Source organism: Mirounga angustirostris, unplaced genomic scaffold (genome assembly GCF_029215605.1).
Source record: "Mirounga angustirostris isolate CCGP_5_RB_7025 unplaced genomic scaffold, mMirAng1.0.hap1 SCAF_5, whole genome shotgun sequence".
Classification (NCBI taxonomy): Eukaryota; Metazoa; Chordata; class Mammalia; order Carnivora; family Phocidae; genus Mirounga; species Mirounga angustirostris.
Genome location: NW_026991713.1, coordinates 52569571 through 52589337, shown reverse-complemented (window position 1 = coordinate 52589337; position 19767 = coordinate 52569571). Strand labels below are relative to the sequence as shown.

Sequence of the window (19767 nt, the reverse complement as noted above, 5' to 3'; positions counted from 1 at the left end):
TAAGAGTAACAAAAAGCCATTGACTAAGATGGGGGTGACAAACATGTTTTTAAACAATCACTCAGGCTACACCGTGAGGATTAGGAAAGAGTGAAAGTGAGGATGCCAGCTAGGAGGTGAATAACACCCTAAAAAGACATTCAAATTCAGGCAATAACAAACACTTATGAATGACTAAATGCACTCTAACTCAGAGGACAGTAGAAAGAACAAGGACTTCAGAATTAGAAGATCTGAGTTCTAATGGCATCTTCAATACCAATCAGTGGGAGTGGGAAGCAGAGCAAGGTCAGGAAGGCCATACAGGTGTCAGACCCTGGCTGGGTCACTCCAGAACCGGACATCCTGTTGCTTAACTGGACCATGTTTGCCTAGTAAGTAAATGTCAGGCGATAGCTAGCTCACAAGGAGTTAACCTTTAGCAAGGTTAAATGGTGATTTATGCCAATGGAGTAGCTAAGTAATATATCTCCCTCATGTGGAACTGCTATCACTACCATTACAATATGATTTTGGGTAAGTCATTTTCTGAGCTTCAGTTCTTCACCAACGCGAGAAGCCACTGTAGAGGAGTCCAATGCCTCTGCAAACTCTAAAAGTTCAATATTCAAGTAGTATAGATCCGTGTGACTGGGGGAGGCGGGGGCAGAGGTTGGGACCTGAAGACAAGACAAAAAGAATCTGGAGGGAATGAGAGCTGATAAGGCAGCCGGTGGAGGAAAATACCAGGAGGCTTCGGTTGTGTGGCTGATTGTGGTACATGCTTACCTGGTATCCACTCTTTTGGGTGGAACTTCCAGGAAAGCTATTGTTTTCCTGATAAAAGGGACAACTCAAGTGGCCTGGCCTTTGCCCTTTACCCTTCCCCCTTCCTTCCTGCCTGGGTCACAGAAGCAACATCTGGAGGTTGAGTAACTCTCCTGCAAAACTGGCTGAAAGCTGTAGTTCAAGGTAGTGGGACGGGAAGTCTGAAGGAACCCGGGCCCTTGGTCTCTTGCTTGGGATGCAGCACGGGCCCTCAACGGCCTGCCTTCTGGGCTGTCACGTGGGCTTCCTGACATTTTGATAAGGCACTGTTGCTAGCGTCTTTAACAAGAGCTGGGGACAAGGAGATGAAAGGTGTATGTTTATCTAGTATTCTGGGACTTGGGGCACGCGTGGCGGGAAGGAGGAGTGCGAGATAAGGAACGCAAGAGCACACAAAAAAAGAATGAAAAGTAGGTAGAAATGGCTATCAACCAGGAATAAAACTGAACCCCCTGGAAAATGTTCTTAATGTAGAGCATCTGTGGATAGAATTCAGTGAATCTATATTTTCACCAACCTCTGAAATTTAGCATTTCCTCTTATTATGAATGCAGGGCAAAAAAGCATAGTGGGATTAGCAGTTCCTATGACTTGGGTCACCAATGGAAATAATGACTGTCATTCTACACAGCCTGAATTATTGTTTACGCTCATTACTTTGCAGTGGTCGGAGTTATTAAACTCACCACTAGCTTCAGTTGTCTTGTTACTTGCTGCATTAGTAAAGTACATATTCCCATATTACATCCTCACAACTAGGGAAAAGCTGCAAAAGAAAGGGATTTTTTGTTTATTACATCTAATTGCCCAAAGGTCCCAAGGCTGCCTGAGTAAAACCTGCACACACAGTCCTGCACCCAATTTAAATGAAAACCCAGCAAACACTGTTAAGGAAGCTGTGGGCAGGGCCAGTGAGGGATGAAATAGGAGCAACTGTGTCCGTGTCTGGGCACAGATTCTGTTACACCTAACGTATCATGTTTCTGGAATCATGATTTGAATCAAAGAAGATCAAACCCCGTGAAATAACGAGGCACACTGCAATGCAATGCTACATTTTTTAAAAAGCAACTCTGACATTTTTCTGACAAGCAATTCAACCATTTCCTTCAACAAGGCAAAAAGCATTCTGAAGGCACTGCAACAACAACCAGCTGACAAAATACCTGGGCAATTTTTAAGCAGTCAGGAGACGACCTGACTGGGGGACTGCTGAAGCGGGGCCCAGAGGGGCAACACCCTGCTTCGGGGAACACCTTTGCACAGCAGGGCTAGAAACTCTGCTATAGCTAACTTTCAAAATGCAATTAATCATTTTCACAACTAAAACTTGTAAAACATAGTTTTTCCACAAAGAAAGTTTGTTTCTTACTAAAGACTAAAAAATCCAGCACTGTTTGATGCAGGGTTCACTCCCAGCCCAATTAAGTCAGTCAGTCTGAAGGTGGGGCCCTACCACTGAGCTTTTTTTAAGCTCCCCAGTGGATCCTAAGAGCTGCCCAAATTGAGAACCCCTGGTCTAATAGAAAGGGGGCCCGTAAGCAGTTCCGGAAACCCTCATCCTAGTCTCAGATCTGCCATCGGTTGTCTGTGTGACCCTGGATGAGTCACTTACATCTCCCTGAACTGACCAGAACAGCAGTGTCCAAACTGTTTCTTGTTTCCGAAGTGGTACCTTAGGAAAGAGGAAGTGGGTGTTTAAAGGATAAGGTCCCGTTGACTATTAGTCCAGCCAGAGCAGCACAGATGTGTCAGTTATAAACATCAGGGGTTTGCAAAAGATTTTGGACAAAAGGATTCAACTGTTCATACTAATTTTTGAAAGCTTTTGGACTAGGTAAAACCAAATTCATCAAGAGACTTCAAAATCTTCAGTGTCCTTCTATGGCAGGGAACTTAAAGCATGGGATGCATTATTTGGGAAACTACAACCACAAAGGGGGCCCTCCCCACATGCTTTAGATGCCAACTCAGCTCTTAAAGCCTACGAGACCATCAAGTAACAGAAACATCGAGTTACGGGGCTACAGCACTCTTCCGGTCATTTAATAAACCTTACATAGCAGGCAATATTCTAAATGCTTTATAAATATTAGCTCATTTAATCCTACCACAATCCATCCTGGGAAGAGCCACCCTATGACGTGTGGTTATCATTCCCATTTTATAGAGAAAGAAAAGGAGGAACAGAGAATCTAACCATTTAAGGGTACCACCTTTAAGAGATACAGCTGGGAGCAGGTTCCATGCTCTGAGCCATCAACCCCTTGCTCAGCTGAATACCCTCATGCACACTCTACCTGGGGGGAATGCTTTGTCTAATGTACACGTACCACTTAGATCTGCTTCTCCTCTCTGCAACCTGAGTTGTAACCAGAGTGATTTTTTCTAAAACACAAAATCTGACCATATTTCTTTTACCAGCCTAACCTCCTCCTTTGTAGGCTGGCTCCAATCTATGAGCCAGTTTGCAATCTCTGATGTAGTCTCTGATTCTCTCTTCACATTCTGTCACTCCAAATCCCACCCACCAAACTATGGCACTTGTAGCTCATCACAAACCACCCTCATCCTTTGCCTGACCTCCCCATCCCCCACCTATCTCTTAGTACTTATCTTAAATATCACCTCCTCCTGGAAGCTCCTGAGCCCACCCCTAATGCAGCATTCATCACATTGTGCATGTTTTCTGGTCACCTGCTTGGGCAATGATAAACTGAAAGAATATTCTGGAAAAAGGGAGCAAATTTTAGGCAGTGCAGGTGAAAAGGGGATTTTATATGGCCCATGTGGAAAGTGGCCTGATTAAGACCAACCTTGAGGACTAAGTCAGGTTGGAGTGAGATTCTAGGGTCAAGGCAGACCAAGGAGCTTCAATTTGAAATGCCTCTGCATGGAAGAATAAGGTGACAGCCGGGCTTAAGGAGCGCCAATCCCATGGCATTCTGCGGTACGCTGCAAGAAGGAAGCACTAGAATTTAAGAGGCTCACAGAGAACTGTCCTGAGGCAAAGAAGACCTAGGTCAGGATGAGACTGATGGGCCTAGAGAGGACACTAATGACTTCATGAGACATTTCAAAGAGCAGTATGAGGCTGGAATGGGCTGTATGGTGTTTGAAATGAAACCAAGATCATAACAAAGAATACAAATCTACTTCTGAAAGTGGCATTCTCAAACAGGATGTGCCATACATTTATTTTGAAAAAGATACAAGGGCCCCCTTCTCCCTCACCCCCTTCTCTATTCAAAACAATGCCATCAAATGCCATCAGGTAGGAATGTATGGTTTGATGTATAAAATCCGATCTGAGAACCTTGAGGAAAGAACAATTCCCAAACGTCACACCAGCATCAGGGCCTACATCAATGTCAGGGGTGAATCTACAAGAGAGGCCTGAAAGATCACAAGTAGTATGAACATGATGCTTTTAAAGCATCTCCAATCTTCAATTTAATTGCAAACACACATCTATTTCATCATTGCATAGACTAGAACTTTCAGTGACTCCCTACTGCCCTGGGTCTCCTACATGCTCACACAGCTTATGGGTCTTGCATGATCTAGTTGCTACTCCTTCCCCAGTGTCCTCTCTTGCTCTTTGTCAGTGGTTCTGATCCAGGCATCCTAGATGTAGGGCCCTGGGAATCTCACAGGAGCTCCAAGGAAACCAAAGGGACAAGACACTGCCTTCTCTGGCTGTACCTGCCTTGTTGAGCCTTATGGCCCTTCAGGACCAGTTTAACACACACACACACACACACACACACACACACACACACACACACTTCTCTTCTAAGCTATGGACACTCCCCCCTCTCCCCTTCCCCCCCGCCAAGGAAGATTAAAAAAAAAAAAAACATGTACCATATCCATCTCTCTGGAGGACTGAACTGCTGAAAACCACACACTTTCTTCAGCTCCTATGCACTGCTGGAACGGATGTATAATCCACTATTGCTATATCCTTTGAACCAGTGACCAAAAGGCTAGGCAGGCGCGTAGGAACAGGGAGAGCTGTGTTCACCACCTGCCTGGCTCAAGCGAAGGTACCAAAGAGGGAAGCGAAGGCTATGGCTCCTTTCAACATCCTCTGTCCACCCCGCCACACACACCCATCCTCCCACCCCTTGGTCATTTTAGAAGGAATACCTCCTCAGTTTGGTATTAGCTCAGAGAAGAACATTTTGAGTTTATATGGTAAATACACAGGGTTTCACGTTTTACATATTCTAATAGTACAGGGCTAACTTCATCACTGGTGTCAATATACCAACACACCATGGTTATTTTAAAAGTTGCATAATTTATGTATGCACTTTCAGATGAGTTAACACAAATCCTATCTGTTGTGACCTATCTAAGCACAGAAAGAGCACAGGCTTTAAGTCAAGTCCAACCTGGGTTCGGGAATTTACTACTATGTGATCTTGGGCACATTTCTTAACTCCTCTCACCTGTTTCCTTATTTAAAGAACAAGATGAAACCAGGACACAGTAAGGATTCATTCATTTAATGCACGTCTCAGAGTCTCCTATGTGCCAGGCTTATATTGGTCACTGGGAAGGTAGCAGAGAGGAAGAAAAAAACCATATTGCCAAACTCCTGAAGCTAACAGTCTAGAATGTGAACAGGTAAGTGTGCTAGAGAGGGGAAGTATGGGGTGCCACTGGAGTGGATAATATGTATTAAATGTTCAGACCACCGTGGGTTATGGGAGGGGGGAAAGAGTAGGACCATAAAGAGACAACACAAGGAAGTGATATGCAGTGATGGGAATGTTGTATCCTGGTTATGGTGACAATTATATGAATCTATATATATGTTGAAACTCATAAAACTGCACACCAAAAGGTTAATTATACATATAATTTTTAAAATAATAAAATGTGTAGCAGTGTCCAGCATATAAAAGAACAACAACAACAAACCCTACAATAGTAATTACTTACACTATTAAATGGCCTGGGGGAACAATGAGCAGGCAGGGCGCAGTAAGAGTTCCCATAACCAGGGAGAGCAAGCCACACGCTTTAGCTCCTTACTTTCAACTCTGCCAGATGGGGTGTTCATCTCCCTCCACTGGACAGCTTCTGTTCCTTCTCTTCTTCTTAAATTACTTCCCTCTGAGAAGTCCAAGTTCTAAGGACGCCTAATGATTACCTACCATGTTTAATCCCCACCACACCACCATAAAATGGGCATCACCATCCCATTCCACCAGGGATTTAACCAGGGCACCGTTAAAGAACTCCTGCGATGTGGTGATGCCAGGATGTGAACCCAGTCCTTCAGATTCCAAGTTAGGGGATCCTTCCAATTTCCCAGTATATTCAAGTTTGTGTCCTTATCTCCCTGGCTTCTGTTACTCTGTAGCCTTTAGCACTTCAGCACCATTTTCCCTTGCTGCTTATTGGTAATTGCATACACATCCTGGGCCATCAGCTGATTACCAAAACTTCAGACAGGGGCCCCGCATTAATCTCTGGTAGTATCAGAAAACGTCGTTGGGGCATCAGCCCGGGATGCAAAGTTCTATGCCTGAAGAGTCAACCCTCTCAAATTTAGAGTAACATGCTCTTGCCATAATGAATTTCAAAATTACTATTATATTTTAACAAATGTCTACCTTGTTTTTGCTCCAGATGAACGGGAGTTAAAGACGTACTCCACTTTAAGAAAAGCAGTATCAGACCCTTTCCTGACTCACCACACACTTAAATTTGGCAGCCATCACTTAGGTCTTACAAGAGTAACTCTGAAGCCGTTTTCTTACTGCATTCTGATTTACTCCCCCCCCACACACACCAAAAGAAGAAAAAGTCTTGTATGTAACGTACAACACACACACACTCCCACCCCTTTCAGGACTCCATCTGCAGCCAGATAAAGGAAGACTTCAGAAGGTGACAAATCGGGAGCTTAAAGTTCACAGTTTGCCTTTCAGGATTTCTCTGAAGCAGGCCCGATGTCACATCCTTCTTTTTCAAAAGTTGTAGAAACTGACTTTTAATAATACTTGCTTATGCTCTTTTTCCCATTTCCATGATCGTCTATAAGGCCAGACTTAAATCAAGGAGTTCTGACGGGGAAGGGCCCCTTGGGCCTTTCAACAAATGTGAGCCTGCTCCAAACAGAAACGGATCCACCGCACCGGCTCCTGACGTGATTTCTGAGACAAGCGGCTTGCGGCCGTTCAGCTTCAGGTGCAGTAACAGCACAGCTAAGCCAGCGTGTCAGGAATCAGCAGCCTGCCCTGTGGCTCTTCCGAGAAAGGAGCCGCGTCACGTGCACCTCAGCTCCAGGAGCCGTCGGGAGGCAGTGAGGTAGCCCATCTTGCGTGTGCCGACACAAAAGGGGACATTCTAGGCAACACCTCAGGCATTTCCTGGGCAGCCTGACGGGAGTGCTGAGATGGGAGGCAGGAAGCACAAAGGAAACCAAGGAATGAGGCTTGACCCCTCTGTACCGGGGTCAAGAAGCCAGGGCGCTCCGTGCCCTCACCCTCTGCGCTGCCCGGAGCTCACGGAGCGCAAGCCCCCTTCAGCACCCCTCCCGCCGCCAGAGAGCGCGCAGAGCTGAGGGGGACTTACAGACGACCCGCCCGCAAGTCCGGGGCAATGACAGATTCTTTCATGGTTTTTTTTTTTTTCCTCCTAAAGCTGGAGAAGAAATTAAGCGTTGCTAGCATTTCTCACAGAAACTGACACTGGCGCCCTCCCGTGGTGCCTAAGTCAGCCGGCTCCACGTGGAGCCTGGGACACTGGCCTTCTGACGCAGCGCCCGCCGCCTTGGGCATATCGCGACTCACTGCTCGATCCCTGTGTCCCCAGCTAAGTGGTCTCGCACATCGTATTACTAAGTTTTTAACTAAATCGCCCCTCCCAACGTGGACAGGCTTTTTAAAAATCCGTGCACAGAAACTGCTGATAGAAAACACGAGCAAACGAGAACATGTCACACCTGGCACATCTTACTCCAAGTGATGACAATCTAGTCCCATCTGACAATGGTAATAATCGTTCTAATCAAAAGTATCTGAAATGCTCAAAGAGACAGCTGAAATATGGAATTATACTTGCTATTGTTAATGATGAATTCTGCCTTGAGATACTAGCTAATGGGAACATGAAGTCTTTGCTCTTAGCAAGACAATAAATGAGTTACTGTGGGAAAAATATTTAGAACAATGCCTGGCATATGATAAAAATCGTATGACTGTTAGCAGTTATTTTAAAATGTTGCCTTCTCATCTTTATTGCCTTTATTTTTTAAATTTTAATATATTTGTATAATTACTAAGTGTGCATTATATGGATATATAGTAGTATTATTATATAGCATTAAATGAACAAATATGTTGAGGGTACATACTCATACACGTGGTCTGGAGATTGCTACTCTAGAAATAGTTTTCTATGGAAATAAGTGGTTCTCCTCTTAGCCATCTTCCTTGAAGATACAAGTAACTCAGCTCATTTGACACTCATCTTCCCTTCCCTACACCAAATGGTTCGGGAATTTAGAAATCTAAGGAGGGGCCATATCAATAACATGAAAAGAGTACCACAAAGGTGGAAATCCCACTTTGAGTTAAACCCCATGATTGTTTTTACAGAAGGCTTCATAAGAGCACAGGATGTTCTTGCCTCCCTCCTTTCTCACTGCCAAAGGAAAAGATTTATTTATTTCCCACGGGACAATCAGAGAGTTGCCATATTCTGATTCCCCACTCTAAGCTACTATATGGCTTGATTTCCATGGTTTCTGGCCAGTTTTCAAGGCATCACTATGAAGATGATAATTCAGAATCTAGAGGATCTGTTTTGGGCATTTCATCCACAGGGCTTGATTGAAATCTCCAGTTTTGTTTTGTTTTTTTTTAAAGATGTTATTTATTTATTTGAGAGAGAGAGCACATGAGAGGGGGGAGGGTCAGAGGGAGAAGCAGACTCCCCTCTGAGCAGGGAGCCTGATGCGGGACTCGATCCTGGGACTCCAGGATCATGACCTGAGCTTAACCAACTGAGCCACCCAGGTGCCCCGAAATCTCCAGTTCTGATCCTCAGGGTAACACAGCAAAGGGAAAAAAGTAAGCCATGACCAAGCAGACGCAGGAAATTTGAGTAACTTCATGCAAGTCATCCCTAGGGCCCACCCTCAATTGCTGTGCACTTGGCATCATGCCTTTGTAGCATACTCTGTTTTTTTACCATACCTCTTTTTGACTAAATTATTAAGATGTTTTGCTCCCCACTATGAAAGAAGGCTTAATTTCATAGACTTAAAAATGAGGACTGCTTCCTCCTCAGAATCTGACGATATGAAATGCAGATTTCTTTGTTTCATCCCTCCACTTTATGTGACAGTAAGATGTAGGACACATTTAGTAGTTTGGTTTTTGTTTTTAAATGGCAGTTTAGTCCCTTTGTTAAATTTTTATTTTTAAAAAGTTAAAAATTTTTATTCATGTATAATTAACATACAGTGTTATATTCGTTGCAGGTGCAACGAATCACAATATAGTGATTCAACAATTCTATACATTACTCAGTGCTCATCATGACAAGTGTACTCTTGATCCCCTTTATCTCTTTTACCCAAGATCTCATTCCTTTTTATGGCTTGGCTATTGTAAATAACACTGCAGTAAACATACGGATGCATATATCTTCTCAAATTCAGGATTTCATTTTCTTTGGGTAAATACCCAGGAGAATTATTGGATCATATGGTAATTCTATTTTTAATTTTTTGAGGAACCTCTCTACTGTTTTCCACAGTGACTGCACAAATTTTCATTCCCACTGACAGTGCATGAGGGTTCTTTTTTTCTCCACATCCTCACCAACACTTGCTATTTCTTTATTTTAGTCATCCTGTCCCATCTTAAAAACATTATTAAAGAAATAGTAATTTCTGAGAGACAGGAATTATGATGTTTGTGACAGTTTTGGTTGTGTTGTGGTTTATTTTAGACTCAAAAATTACCTCAGAAATGTTCTCAAACTGTTATTTTACACATCAAAAACTCCCCCTAAATTAGGTTACGGTAAGGGGTGCCTGGGTGGCTCAGTCGGTTGAGCACCTGACTCTTAATTTTGGCTCAGGTCATGGTCTCAGGGTCGTGACATTGGGCTCTGCACTGAGCGGAGATTCTCTCTCCCTCTGACCGTCCCCCCCCTCCAAAAAAAGATAGGTTATGGTAAAAACATAAGTAATGTGAAATAATGCTGAAATGCAGCTGCAAACTCCACTATCAGAACAACAACAGATAACATTACTTGAACATTTACTACATGTGAGGTAGTATTCTAAGCACTTTTCATATTTTAACTCATTTAGTTCAAACAACCCTATGAGATAGGAGCTATTATCCCCAATGTACAGACGAGGAAACTGAGGCATTGAGAGGTCAACTCATTTGCACAAGATCACTAACATCTAGTAAGTGGCAGCACTCAGACACACATTATTATCCAATCAGAAGACTTTTTCTTCTTGCCATGGTTTCATGCAAACAACAGTTTTTCTATAAGTTAGCAAGAAAAAATGGACTATAAGGACAATAAGATGATAAACAATTTCATTTCCATTCTGTTCTTCACCTGAGTAAGAGCTGTTACCCAGTTTCTGAGCTAACAGGAGAAAGTGCCAAATAACTCCTAAATCAGGGGCACCTGGGTGGCTCAGTTGGTTGAATTCAGGTTCAGCTCAGGTCATGATCCCAGAGTCCTCAGATCAAGCCCCACATCTCGCTCCCTGTTCTCCCTCTCCCTCTGCCCCTCCTCCCCACCTCTCTCTCAAATAAACAAATAAAACCTTTAAAAAACAACTCCTAAATCAAAAGAGAAATCATAATAGAAATGAGAAAATATTTAGCATCAAATTATACTGAAATTATACACATCATTAGGAATTATTCCTCCTTTACTTCAGCCTTTTCCAAGGAGATTTCTCTGCCACATTTCCCAACAGCCAATGGATGAAGAGGCAGCATGTCACAAGAGACCAGATTGCCTCAGTTGACTCCAAGCTCCATACTTTACAGCTCTGTGCCTCCATTTCTTCCTCATCAGTAAAATAAAGATAATGATAGCACATACTTACGTACATATTATCAGGTTAAATGAATCAGTATTGGGCAAACGACTGAGATCAGTATCATGTCTGGCACATGAATGCTGAGTACTGTATTAAAGAAAAAGGAAGAAGAAAAATTCTCAAGAGGTTATCACTCTTGCCCATGTTCTTCCCCATCTAAAGCTGTGGGGAAATCAAATTATAGTGAAACGAGAAAAAAATTCCATCTTAGCACCATTTATTTTCCTTTAGCCTTAAGGTGTGCTGCAGTGGGAAAAATCTGTTGTGGAACCAAGTTTGAGTTGCATTCCCAGCTACAACAGACATCTCAGTCAAATCTGGTCTTCAGAGAAACCAACACCCATGGAGGCGGGAACTGTAAAACCACTCTGACATTAGCCTGGTTCTAAAGTCACCCTTCTTCATCATTGGCAAGAGTTCGATTCCTGGAACCAAGAGAGAAGAGTTTTTGAGAGAAACCACTGCACTCCTGCTTCAGAAAATCTAAGGAGATAAATAAAAAGGTTATGTTTTCTTGACTTACACAAAACAAAGACCTTTAACTAGAGGGAAAATTTAGAGTAATACATGAGAAAACTAAAAGGCTCCTCCCCTTGTTTTTTACAGCTGACATCATTGCAGGAAGCAGACTGCCAAATGAGGGCCAAATATTCCAGAAGGGCTGGAACCCTCAGCAACCTTCATTAATGCTCTCGGGGGTGAACGAGTCCTTCTTACAGAAAATAAATGAAACAAACGTCAAATCTTCTGTTCAAAGAGCTGACATAGCCCCTTCTCATTTTCCTTTTACCTCTCCCCCCGCCCCAATTTGATCCTACTTGCCTTGAATTCCCATAGTACTGTCCTATCCTCCAGGGAGAAAGATAATCAGCTTTCCTCTCCCCTGATGAGCCTGGCCACAATGTGGACACAGCCATCTCCTGTTATTGTAATTAGACACTGAACTAACAGATACTGAAACCCCATACTTTGATGTGTTTTGACTAAATTAAACAACATAAGGGTGCTCCTAAGGAAAGAGACTTGGAATGCATGTATCCACAGTCTAGTCTTAAGCCAGAAACAATCTGTTACAAATAGGCAGTCAGATGTGGGGGGTTATTGCTACAATGTCCTATCTCCCAATTACACAACTTAGAAGACAAGAGCTTCTTAATACTAAGGCTCTAAGATGCCCTTAGGAGTGAACTTCTCCTCCCTCCTCAGAGAAGTCAGCTAATATTTTCCTCTTTTGACCTCATTGCTAAAATGACCAGATCCTTGGGAAATGAAAAGCAAAAGCCTTTGGGAAAGTTATGTTTTCCCTCACAGGGGACCCTCAGTATGGCAGATAAAGACTACTTCAAATCTCCCAAAGCAGAGAAAACCTAGTCGTGGTGATCAGTTCCTACAAATCTTGATCTGGTTAACTAAAATGCCTTCCGTGGGAGGCAGGTAGGAGGCTAGTGGGTAAGGTGCTTCCCTCAACAAGCTTACAGCATCTTTCCTAAGAGAAAATTCCGAGAGCGTCCTTTGGAAATGCTAGCATTTTAGATTCCCTCTTTCCTAAAAGCCACCCACCCGATGTCCCCAAATCATCGAGGCACAGGAATGTCAGGAGGCTTGCACACTGCCACAGAGTACCTGTTTCCTGCCAGCCTGCCTGAGGGATTACGGCTCCTCGCACGTAAACCACCCAGTGTGATGTAGGCACAGGAAAATTCCACCCCAAACTCGTCATAGAAAATACCCTTCTCTACTTTATAGCCTCTTCACCAGAGATCTCAAAATTTCTCTTCCTAATTCCTCAAAAAAGAAATATTTTCTTCATTTCACTATTTCACTCAATTCTAATTTAAAAAAAAAAACTGGATTTATTACTGTTTTTGTAAGGGAGAACACAGTAATTCAACCACATCCCTTGCATTTCTTTAGGCTAAACTACTACAGTGCAGAACACTTTGAAATTTTTATTTGTATCTCTTTTAAGTTTTAAAAGAGATACAAACATTGCTTCTTTAGCTCCGGATGTGTTGCTTTTATATGTAGATGGAATCTGAAATTAACTTGTGATTTTTTTGTAAGGTGCTGATGTCAAGAACTTAGCAAGTGCTATAGGAAACAACACTCCCTCAGTAAATACCTCAGGGAAACTAGGAGAGGCAGAACATAGTTTATATTATTTTATCCACCAAATTTTTTTTTTAAGTTTGTTTTAAAATAAGAGGATTAAGTATTGACTCCTTTGACTAAAAAGATTACTTGTCCTAATAAGATAAAATAAATCTCTATGAGTTGGCATGAGGGATGGATTAAAGTTGCCTTAAAATCTTTATACCAATTAATAATTATCCATAGGAAGAAAAAAATTATTGCTACCCAGCTGCCCAACTGCCTCTCAGTATAAGAAATGTCATCACATACAAGCTTCAGGACATTTTAGGTTTTCTTCAATCTCCAAATAAGATGAAGGTGATTAAATTATACATGAAAGAAATTTTCTGGAAATATTTGACTTTAAGTTGTTGGCGATAAGAGGTCAAGAAAGGAGGAAGAAAAATTTTTTAAAACATTATTTGAGAGAGAGAGCTCATGAGCAAGGGGAGGAGCAGAGGGAGAGGGACAAGCCGACTCTGTGTTGAACATGGAGCCCGATGTGGGGCTCAAACTCATAACCCTGAGATCAAGATCTGAGCTGAGATCCAGAGTCGGATGCATAACCAACTGAGCCACCCAGCTCACTTTTTTAAATGACAGCTCAAATGTCACTTTCCCCAGGAACCACTCCCTCATCTGACCCATTCCCTCAAACCACCGGTAACCCATCTGAGTTAGGCTTCCAAACAACCTGGATTTTTAAGATCTTTCTCTGAAAACTCACTCCACTGCATCGCTGCTGCTGCTGGACTCTCGCCCTCCTCAACTCAGCTCTAGGAGGACTGGAACTGTACTGAGTTCATCTCACCCCCAAGGCAGTCTCAGCACTCAATACGTATCTGGTAGGCAAAGGGACAGACACACAGAGGGGGAGGGGAGCAGAGCCACCTTCCTTGTCCCCTGCAGATGATTTGTGCTGCATCCTATACTGTTACTACCCCTTTCTAAGCACTACTGTGTTTGAGTTAAGGGTGTCTTCTAAATGGGAAAAGTCACTGGGTTCCTTTAAGCAGTATATCCAGCATGCCCTGCTAGCAAATTGTTCATTCAGAGTAGAAGCCAAAGTCATGATAGCCTTCCAGGTCCTGCAAGATGGCCTCACCTCACTCTCATTGCCTTTCTGACAACATCTCTTGCAATCCTGACTTCACTCTCTCTGCGCCAACCACAGGGGCCTCCTCGCTGATTCTTGAGAACACCAGGCCTCTTCCTGCCTCAGGGTCCTTGCAGTTGTCTAGAAAGTCAGAAAGCTCTCCCTCCAAATAGCTGCACTTTCCAGTCTGTGCCCGAACATCACCTTCTTAGTGGCACCTTCTCTAACCACCCGTGCACCTCACACTTCCTATATGCCTGCATCTCTGCTTTGTTCTCCTCCAATAGCATTTAGTATCTGCCATGGGATACATTTTAATTGTTGGTCTCCCTCAAGGGATGTAAGTTCCCTGTAGGTAAGGACTTTTGTCAGTTTCATTCCCTGCTGAATCCTCAGCATCTAGTTTCTGATACGCAGCAAGTGCTCAGGGGTTAACGTGGCACAGCAAGCAAGTCATGGTTTTCAAGCTTTTAAAAAGTAGTGCAAACAACAACATAACAGACTGCCTAATTTAAAAATGGGGAAAGGACTCAAATATAGAATAAATAAATATTGAATAAAGAACACCGGATGTTTCTCTTAAGAAGCTATATCTGGCCAATAAGCACATAAAAAGATGCTCAACATCACTAATCATCAGGGAAATATAAAACCACAATGAGCTACCACAATGAGCTACCACTTCACACCCATTAGGATGGCTACTTAAAAAAAAAAAAAAAAACACATCAGAAATCAACAAGTGTTGGCAAGAATGCGGCAAAACTGGAACCCTGTGCATTGCTGGTCGTAATGGAAAATGATGCAGCTGCTGTAGAAAACAGTATGGCAGCTCCTCAAAAAATTAAACAGAATTACCATATCATCCAGCAATTCCACTTTGGCCATAAATCCTAAAGAACTGAAAGCAGGGACTGACAGCTATCTGTAGATCCATGTTTATACCAATATTATTCACAGATGGAAGCAAGTGTCCATTGATGGACAAACTGATAAACAAAATGGTGTGTACACATGGCAATGGAATATTATTCAGTCTTAACAAAGAATGAAATTTGACACATTCTACAACATGGATGAATCTTGAAGACATTATAAGTGAAATAAACCAGACACAAAATGACAAATATTGTATGATTCCACTTTATATGAGGTAACTAGAGTAGTCAAATTTATAGACAAACAAGTAGAATAGTAACTGGCAGGGGCTGGGGGTAGGGAGGAATGGGGGTCAGGGCTTAATGGGTACAGTTCAATTTCAGAAAAAGTTCTGGAGATGGATGGCAGCAAATGGTAATAAGGTGTTTGATGCCACTAAACTGTGTACCTAAAAATGGGTTAAAATGGTAAATTTTATGTTATGTATAATTTCCCACAGTTAAAAAATGGCAGCACAGCTCCTGCCTTAAACTCTAATAAAAAGCCTAACATGTAAGGCAGATAGAAGTGAAGTGGCTGCGCCTAAAGCAGGAAATGGAGGGCGGGAAGGGCCACTCTGCTTGGCACCTCCTCACTGCCTCCTGGAACAAGGACCCCACAGAGCTTCAAGATGATCACAGGCGAGGTTCATGGCTCCATCCTAAAGTTCTTAGGTACTGGTTTCACTGTTCTTTTTTTCAAAAAGATTTATTTATTTACAAGGGGGGTGGGAGAGGGACAGAGGGAGAGGGAGAATCTTTTTTTTAAGATTTTTTAAAATTTGAGAGAGAGAGAGGGGGATGAGGGGTAGAGGGAGAAGCAGGCTCCCCACTGAGCAGGGAGCCCCACACGGGGCTCAAACCTAGGACCCTGGGATCATGACCTGAGCCGACGGCAGACGCTTTACCGACTGAGCCACCCAGGCGCCCTGGAGAGGGAGAATCTTAAGCAGGCTCTAACGCTCAGTGGGGAGTCCGACTCGGGGCTTGATCGAACCACCCTGAAATCATGACCTGAGCTGAAACCAGGAGTCGGACACTTAACTGACTGAGCCACCCAGGTGCCCCTGGTTTCACTGTTCTTAAGGAAAGGAAGTTAAAAAGTTATTCCTGGCTCCATTTCTAGGAGGAACTTAGCAACAAGGAAAAATGACATCATCAACTGGCCTTGGGCCAAATGTCAATGCTGACTAATTTTTACAGAAATCACTTCATATCCCGGTGGCAGGGGAGAACTACCAGGGAAAAGAGCAACATGAAGTCACCGGCACCCATATCTAATTATCATCAATATCTCACATTTTCTGAGCCCTTTTCCATTAATAACTCAATCCTCAAAACAATTCTGTCAAATAGGCATGAAGGAAAATTGTGTGATCTCTCACTTTACAAATGGATAAACATACAAAATTCAGTGGACATTATCTACAGAGAATCCCTAAAGTGGAACTGACTTTAGGATAATAAAGTAATAAATAAATGCTCACATTTATCAAGGATTTATAAATTAAGACACTGGCTCAACATTTCCATGGACAATGGATTTCATACTTCCAACCAGTCTTTTCCTACCATACTTGGTAGTAGTAACTATTACTTCTTTTTCTAGGAAACTAAGGCTCAAAGAATAACCATCCTAAAATTGAATGGTTTGATAGATGATGGATGGTGATGGACTGCTCTGAAACCTACTACTCCAGAGTCTGTGCACTTAACCATTATTATTCTGTACTGCCCATCTGAGTCCTTGACTCCTGCTCTTTGGGAAAAGCCCAGTCAATGCTTCCTTCAGCCTTGAACACAAGTACAGCTGATGAGTCTCCATTCGTCACTGTGTTTCTAAGTTGAACTAGTATGAACAAAATATATCAGTACTCTTATTCCCTGCGCATAAATGCAATGAGATACTATTTCTTACACTAAGAAAAGATTCCTGGATCCTTTCCAATCCTATAAAAATGTATATACAAAAATATCCTCAAGATTATTAGAATAAAAAGTCACATTTGGATCATCTCATTCAATGTTTCTTTTCTGTAAGCTAAATAATCTGCTGGTGGACAGAGTACCAATTACTCCCTATACTTTTCTGAATGCTTCTTCAGAACTTTCTGAGGATGTCTGCTTTCTTCTCCAGAAACTGAAGAGAGGAGAAACGCTTGGTGGCTTGTCAACAAGGCATTCAGTCTGCAGGGCTGCCCCACGGGATGCAAGGGCTTTGGGCCAACTGAAACAAGGATTAATTTGGAAGAGCATCAGGCAGAGGCTCCCACTAGACAACTCTAACAGACAGGCAAGTGGAAGAAGGGGGCAAAGTCATGGCAGGGCTGCAAGCCAATGGCTAGAGTTCCTTCCATCCCTCAGGAGAGGCTTCCGGAGACCGTCTCCTTCACAACCACCAAACAATATATATATTGTATCTCAACAGAATCTATATATGATGTGGGTGTTTTATTTACTCTAAGTGTTAAGAATCTAATCAACACCAGCTCTTCACACATGTGTTTGACTTTACACACAGCTTTGACTGTGTGATACTGTGAGTAGAGATGGGCTGCTCCACTAACTCTGGGGACACTGCTTTTTACTCTCCCATTACAGACCAGGATTCAGCTCTAGCACCTTGGGGGGCCAGGGTGCCCATATGCCTCTCACCTGAGAACTGGGGGTGAAGGAGGGTCTTACCGAGTTCTCCTTCAGTTGCAGCCCCTCCCCATTGGGAAGGGAGGACCGTCTCTTAGCCGAGTTCCTGTTCGGGGTTGAGGTAATGGCCCCTGCTTTCTTCTTCACAGTGAGGACCTCACAGCTGGCTTGGTCTTCATTATGTGTGCTCTTCCCAGCATTGATAACCCTGCAGAAGAAGCCAGGAGAGTGGTCAGACAGAAATTTCTGGAAGGCTCAGAGCTCAGACTCAAGGGTCAGCCTAGGCAGTCTCCACAACTGGCACGAAACTAAAGTCCTACCTAGTGCACAGGACCCTGTGGTCTTGGTATTTTATGTTCCCAAGTAAACTAATTTTTCTAAAATGGAATTATATTAGCACACATTAAAACATTTCCTAAAGCACTATTTCAAGCCCGGCTCACCTTCCCAGGTGAGCAACCCCACCAATCCATTTTGGTCAAAACACAGGAGACAATCACTATTCTGGCAATTACCATGAAGACAGATGGGCAGGCTGGGGGGGGGGGGGGGGGCGGAATTCTGCTGCATTTCTCCAAGTGATAAAGCGCAAAACCCACCATCAATCTTATCAAAGAATAAGGTAGTGCAGCAATTTACAGCACACTGTAAAATCCAAGAGAACAGAGAACCACATTTCACTACCGCCATGCCCACTTTTACTTTACTCACAGAGAAGTGAGTGCATCAAAGGTATATTCTTTTTAAATTATCTTTAATCCTTCATTTTTTCTCCTATAGAATAATATTCATCACATTGCACCATTACATTAGGCTATAGGGCACTCTGATTTGGACATGTGACCATATGGTATTATAACATGTTGATAATGCTTTGACCTAATTACTGTTTTAAGCATAGGAATGCATGAGAAGAACATGCCACATCATTCGTCTACCTTTTCTGTATCAGGTGACTGCAGGTGAACTCTTGGGTTTCAGCATCATTTTCTAATTAATTAATTAGCAGCTAAAATAGATTTCCCAAGAGAGCTCTCTTTAATTTGCCATTGGCTGTGTTTTCTTTTTTGTTTGTTTTGTTTTGTTTTACCCGTTTTTAAATTTTATTTTATTATGTTATGTTAATCACCATACATCATTAGTTTTTGATGCAGTGTTCCATGATTCACTGCGTTTAACACCCAGTGCTCCATGCAGAACGTGCCCTCTTTAATACCCATCACCAGGCTAACCCATCCCCCCACCCCCTCCCCTCTAGAACCCTCAGTTTGTTTCTCAGAGTCCATAGTCTCTCATGGTTCATCTTCCCCTCCGATTTCCCCCCCTTTTCTTTTCAAAACTTCAACAGTGTTACAGTAGGTAATAGAAGGAATGTAGAGGAGTGGGGAACAGAACTCAGTGGCAAGGAAAGAAAAGATGCTTTTTTTTTTTTTTAAGGTGAGACAGCTGGAAATCTGGAATCCATTCTGTAAGTGTGATGTGTACACCACTCTATCAAGCTGATTGTAATCCTAAGTATAAGATAATCCTTTCCAAATAATTTTTTTTTATTTTTGAATTCTGAAATAATTATAGACTCAGAGTAAACTGCAACACATTGCAGAGTTTCATGCACCTTCCCCCAACTGTATTATTTGACATCCCTATAGTAGAATATCACAACAAGCAACTGACACTGATGAAAAATTGTTAATCAGACTGCAGATCTTATCCAGATTTAACCATTTTTTGTATCAAATGGCTCTCAGTATTGAAAACTGTGTAGATTTCCATAAGCCAATGAACACTCGCCACAACCAAACAGGAAACAGAGAGCAAATAGGGATCCGAGTGACCCAAGATCTAAGGGAGTATGTTTCGAGCATCCTTCTGCCAAACCTTGGGAGTGTATGGACATATTTCAGATGTTTTAACATTTACTTCATTTTTTTAAAAAAAGATTTATTCATTTGAGAGAGAGTGAACGAGAGAGAGAGAGAGAGAGAGAGAGTGCGAGCACACATGAGCCCGGGGGGGAGCAGCAGAGGGAGAAGGAGAAGCAGACTCCCTGCTGAGCAGGGAGCCCT

General features: G+C 42.7%; 1 protein-coding gene across 6 annotated transcripts in view; it reads right to left on the bottom strand.

The window, feature by feature from the left end:
- The window catches only part of PPM1H (protein phosphatase, Mg2+/Mn2+ dependent 1H), a 245251-nt gene that overhangs the window by 136690 nt on the left and 88794 nt on the right, over positions 1–19767 (bottom strand). For all 6 annotated transcript variants that reach the window (XR_010411481.1, XR_010411482.1, XM_064590970.1 and 3 more), the window contains exon 2: positions 17744–17909. Coding sequence is in view for 4 of the 6 variants with exons in the window: in XM_064590970.1 (XP_064447040.1) it covers positions 17744–17909 (166 nt within the window). In the remaining 2 variants the exon portion in view is untranslated. The remainder of the gene's footprint in view (positions 1–17743; positions 17910–19767) is intronic.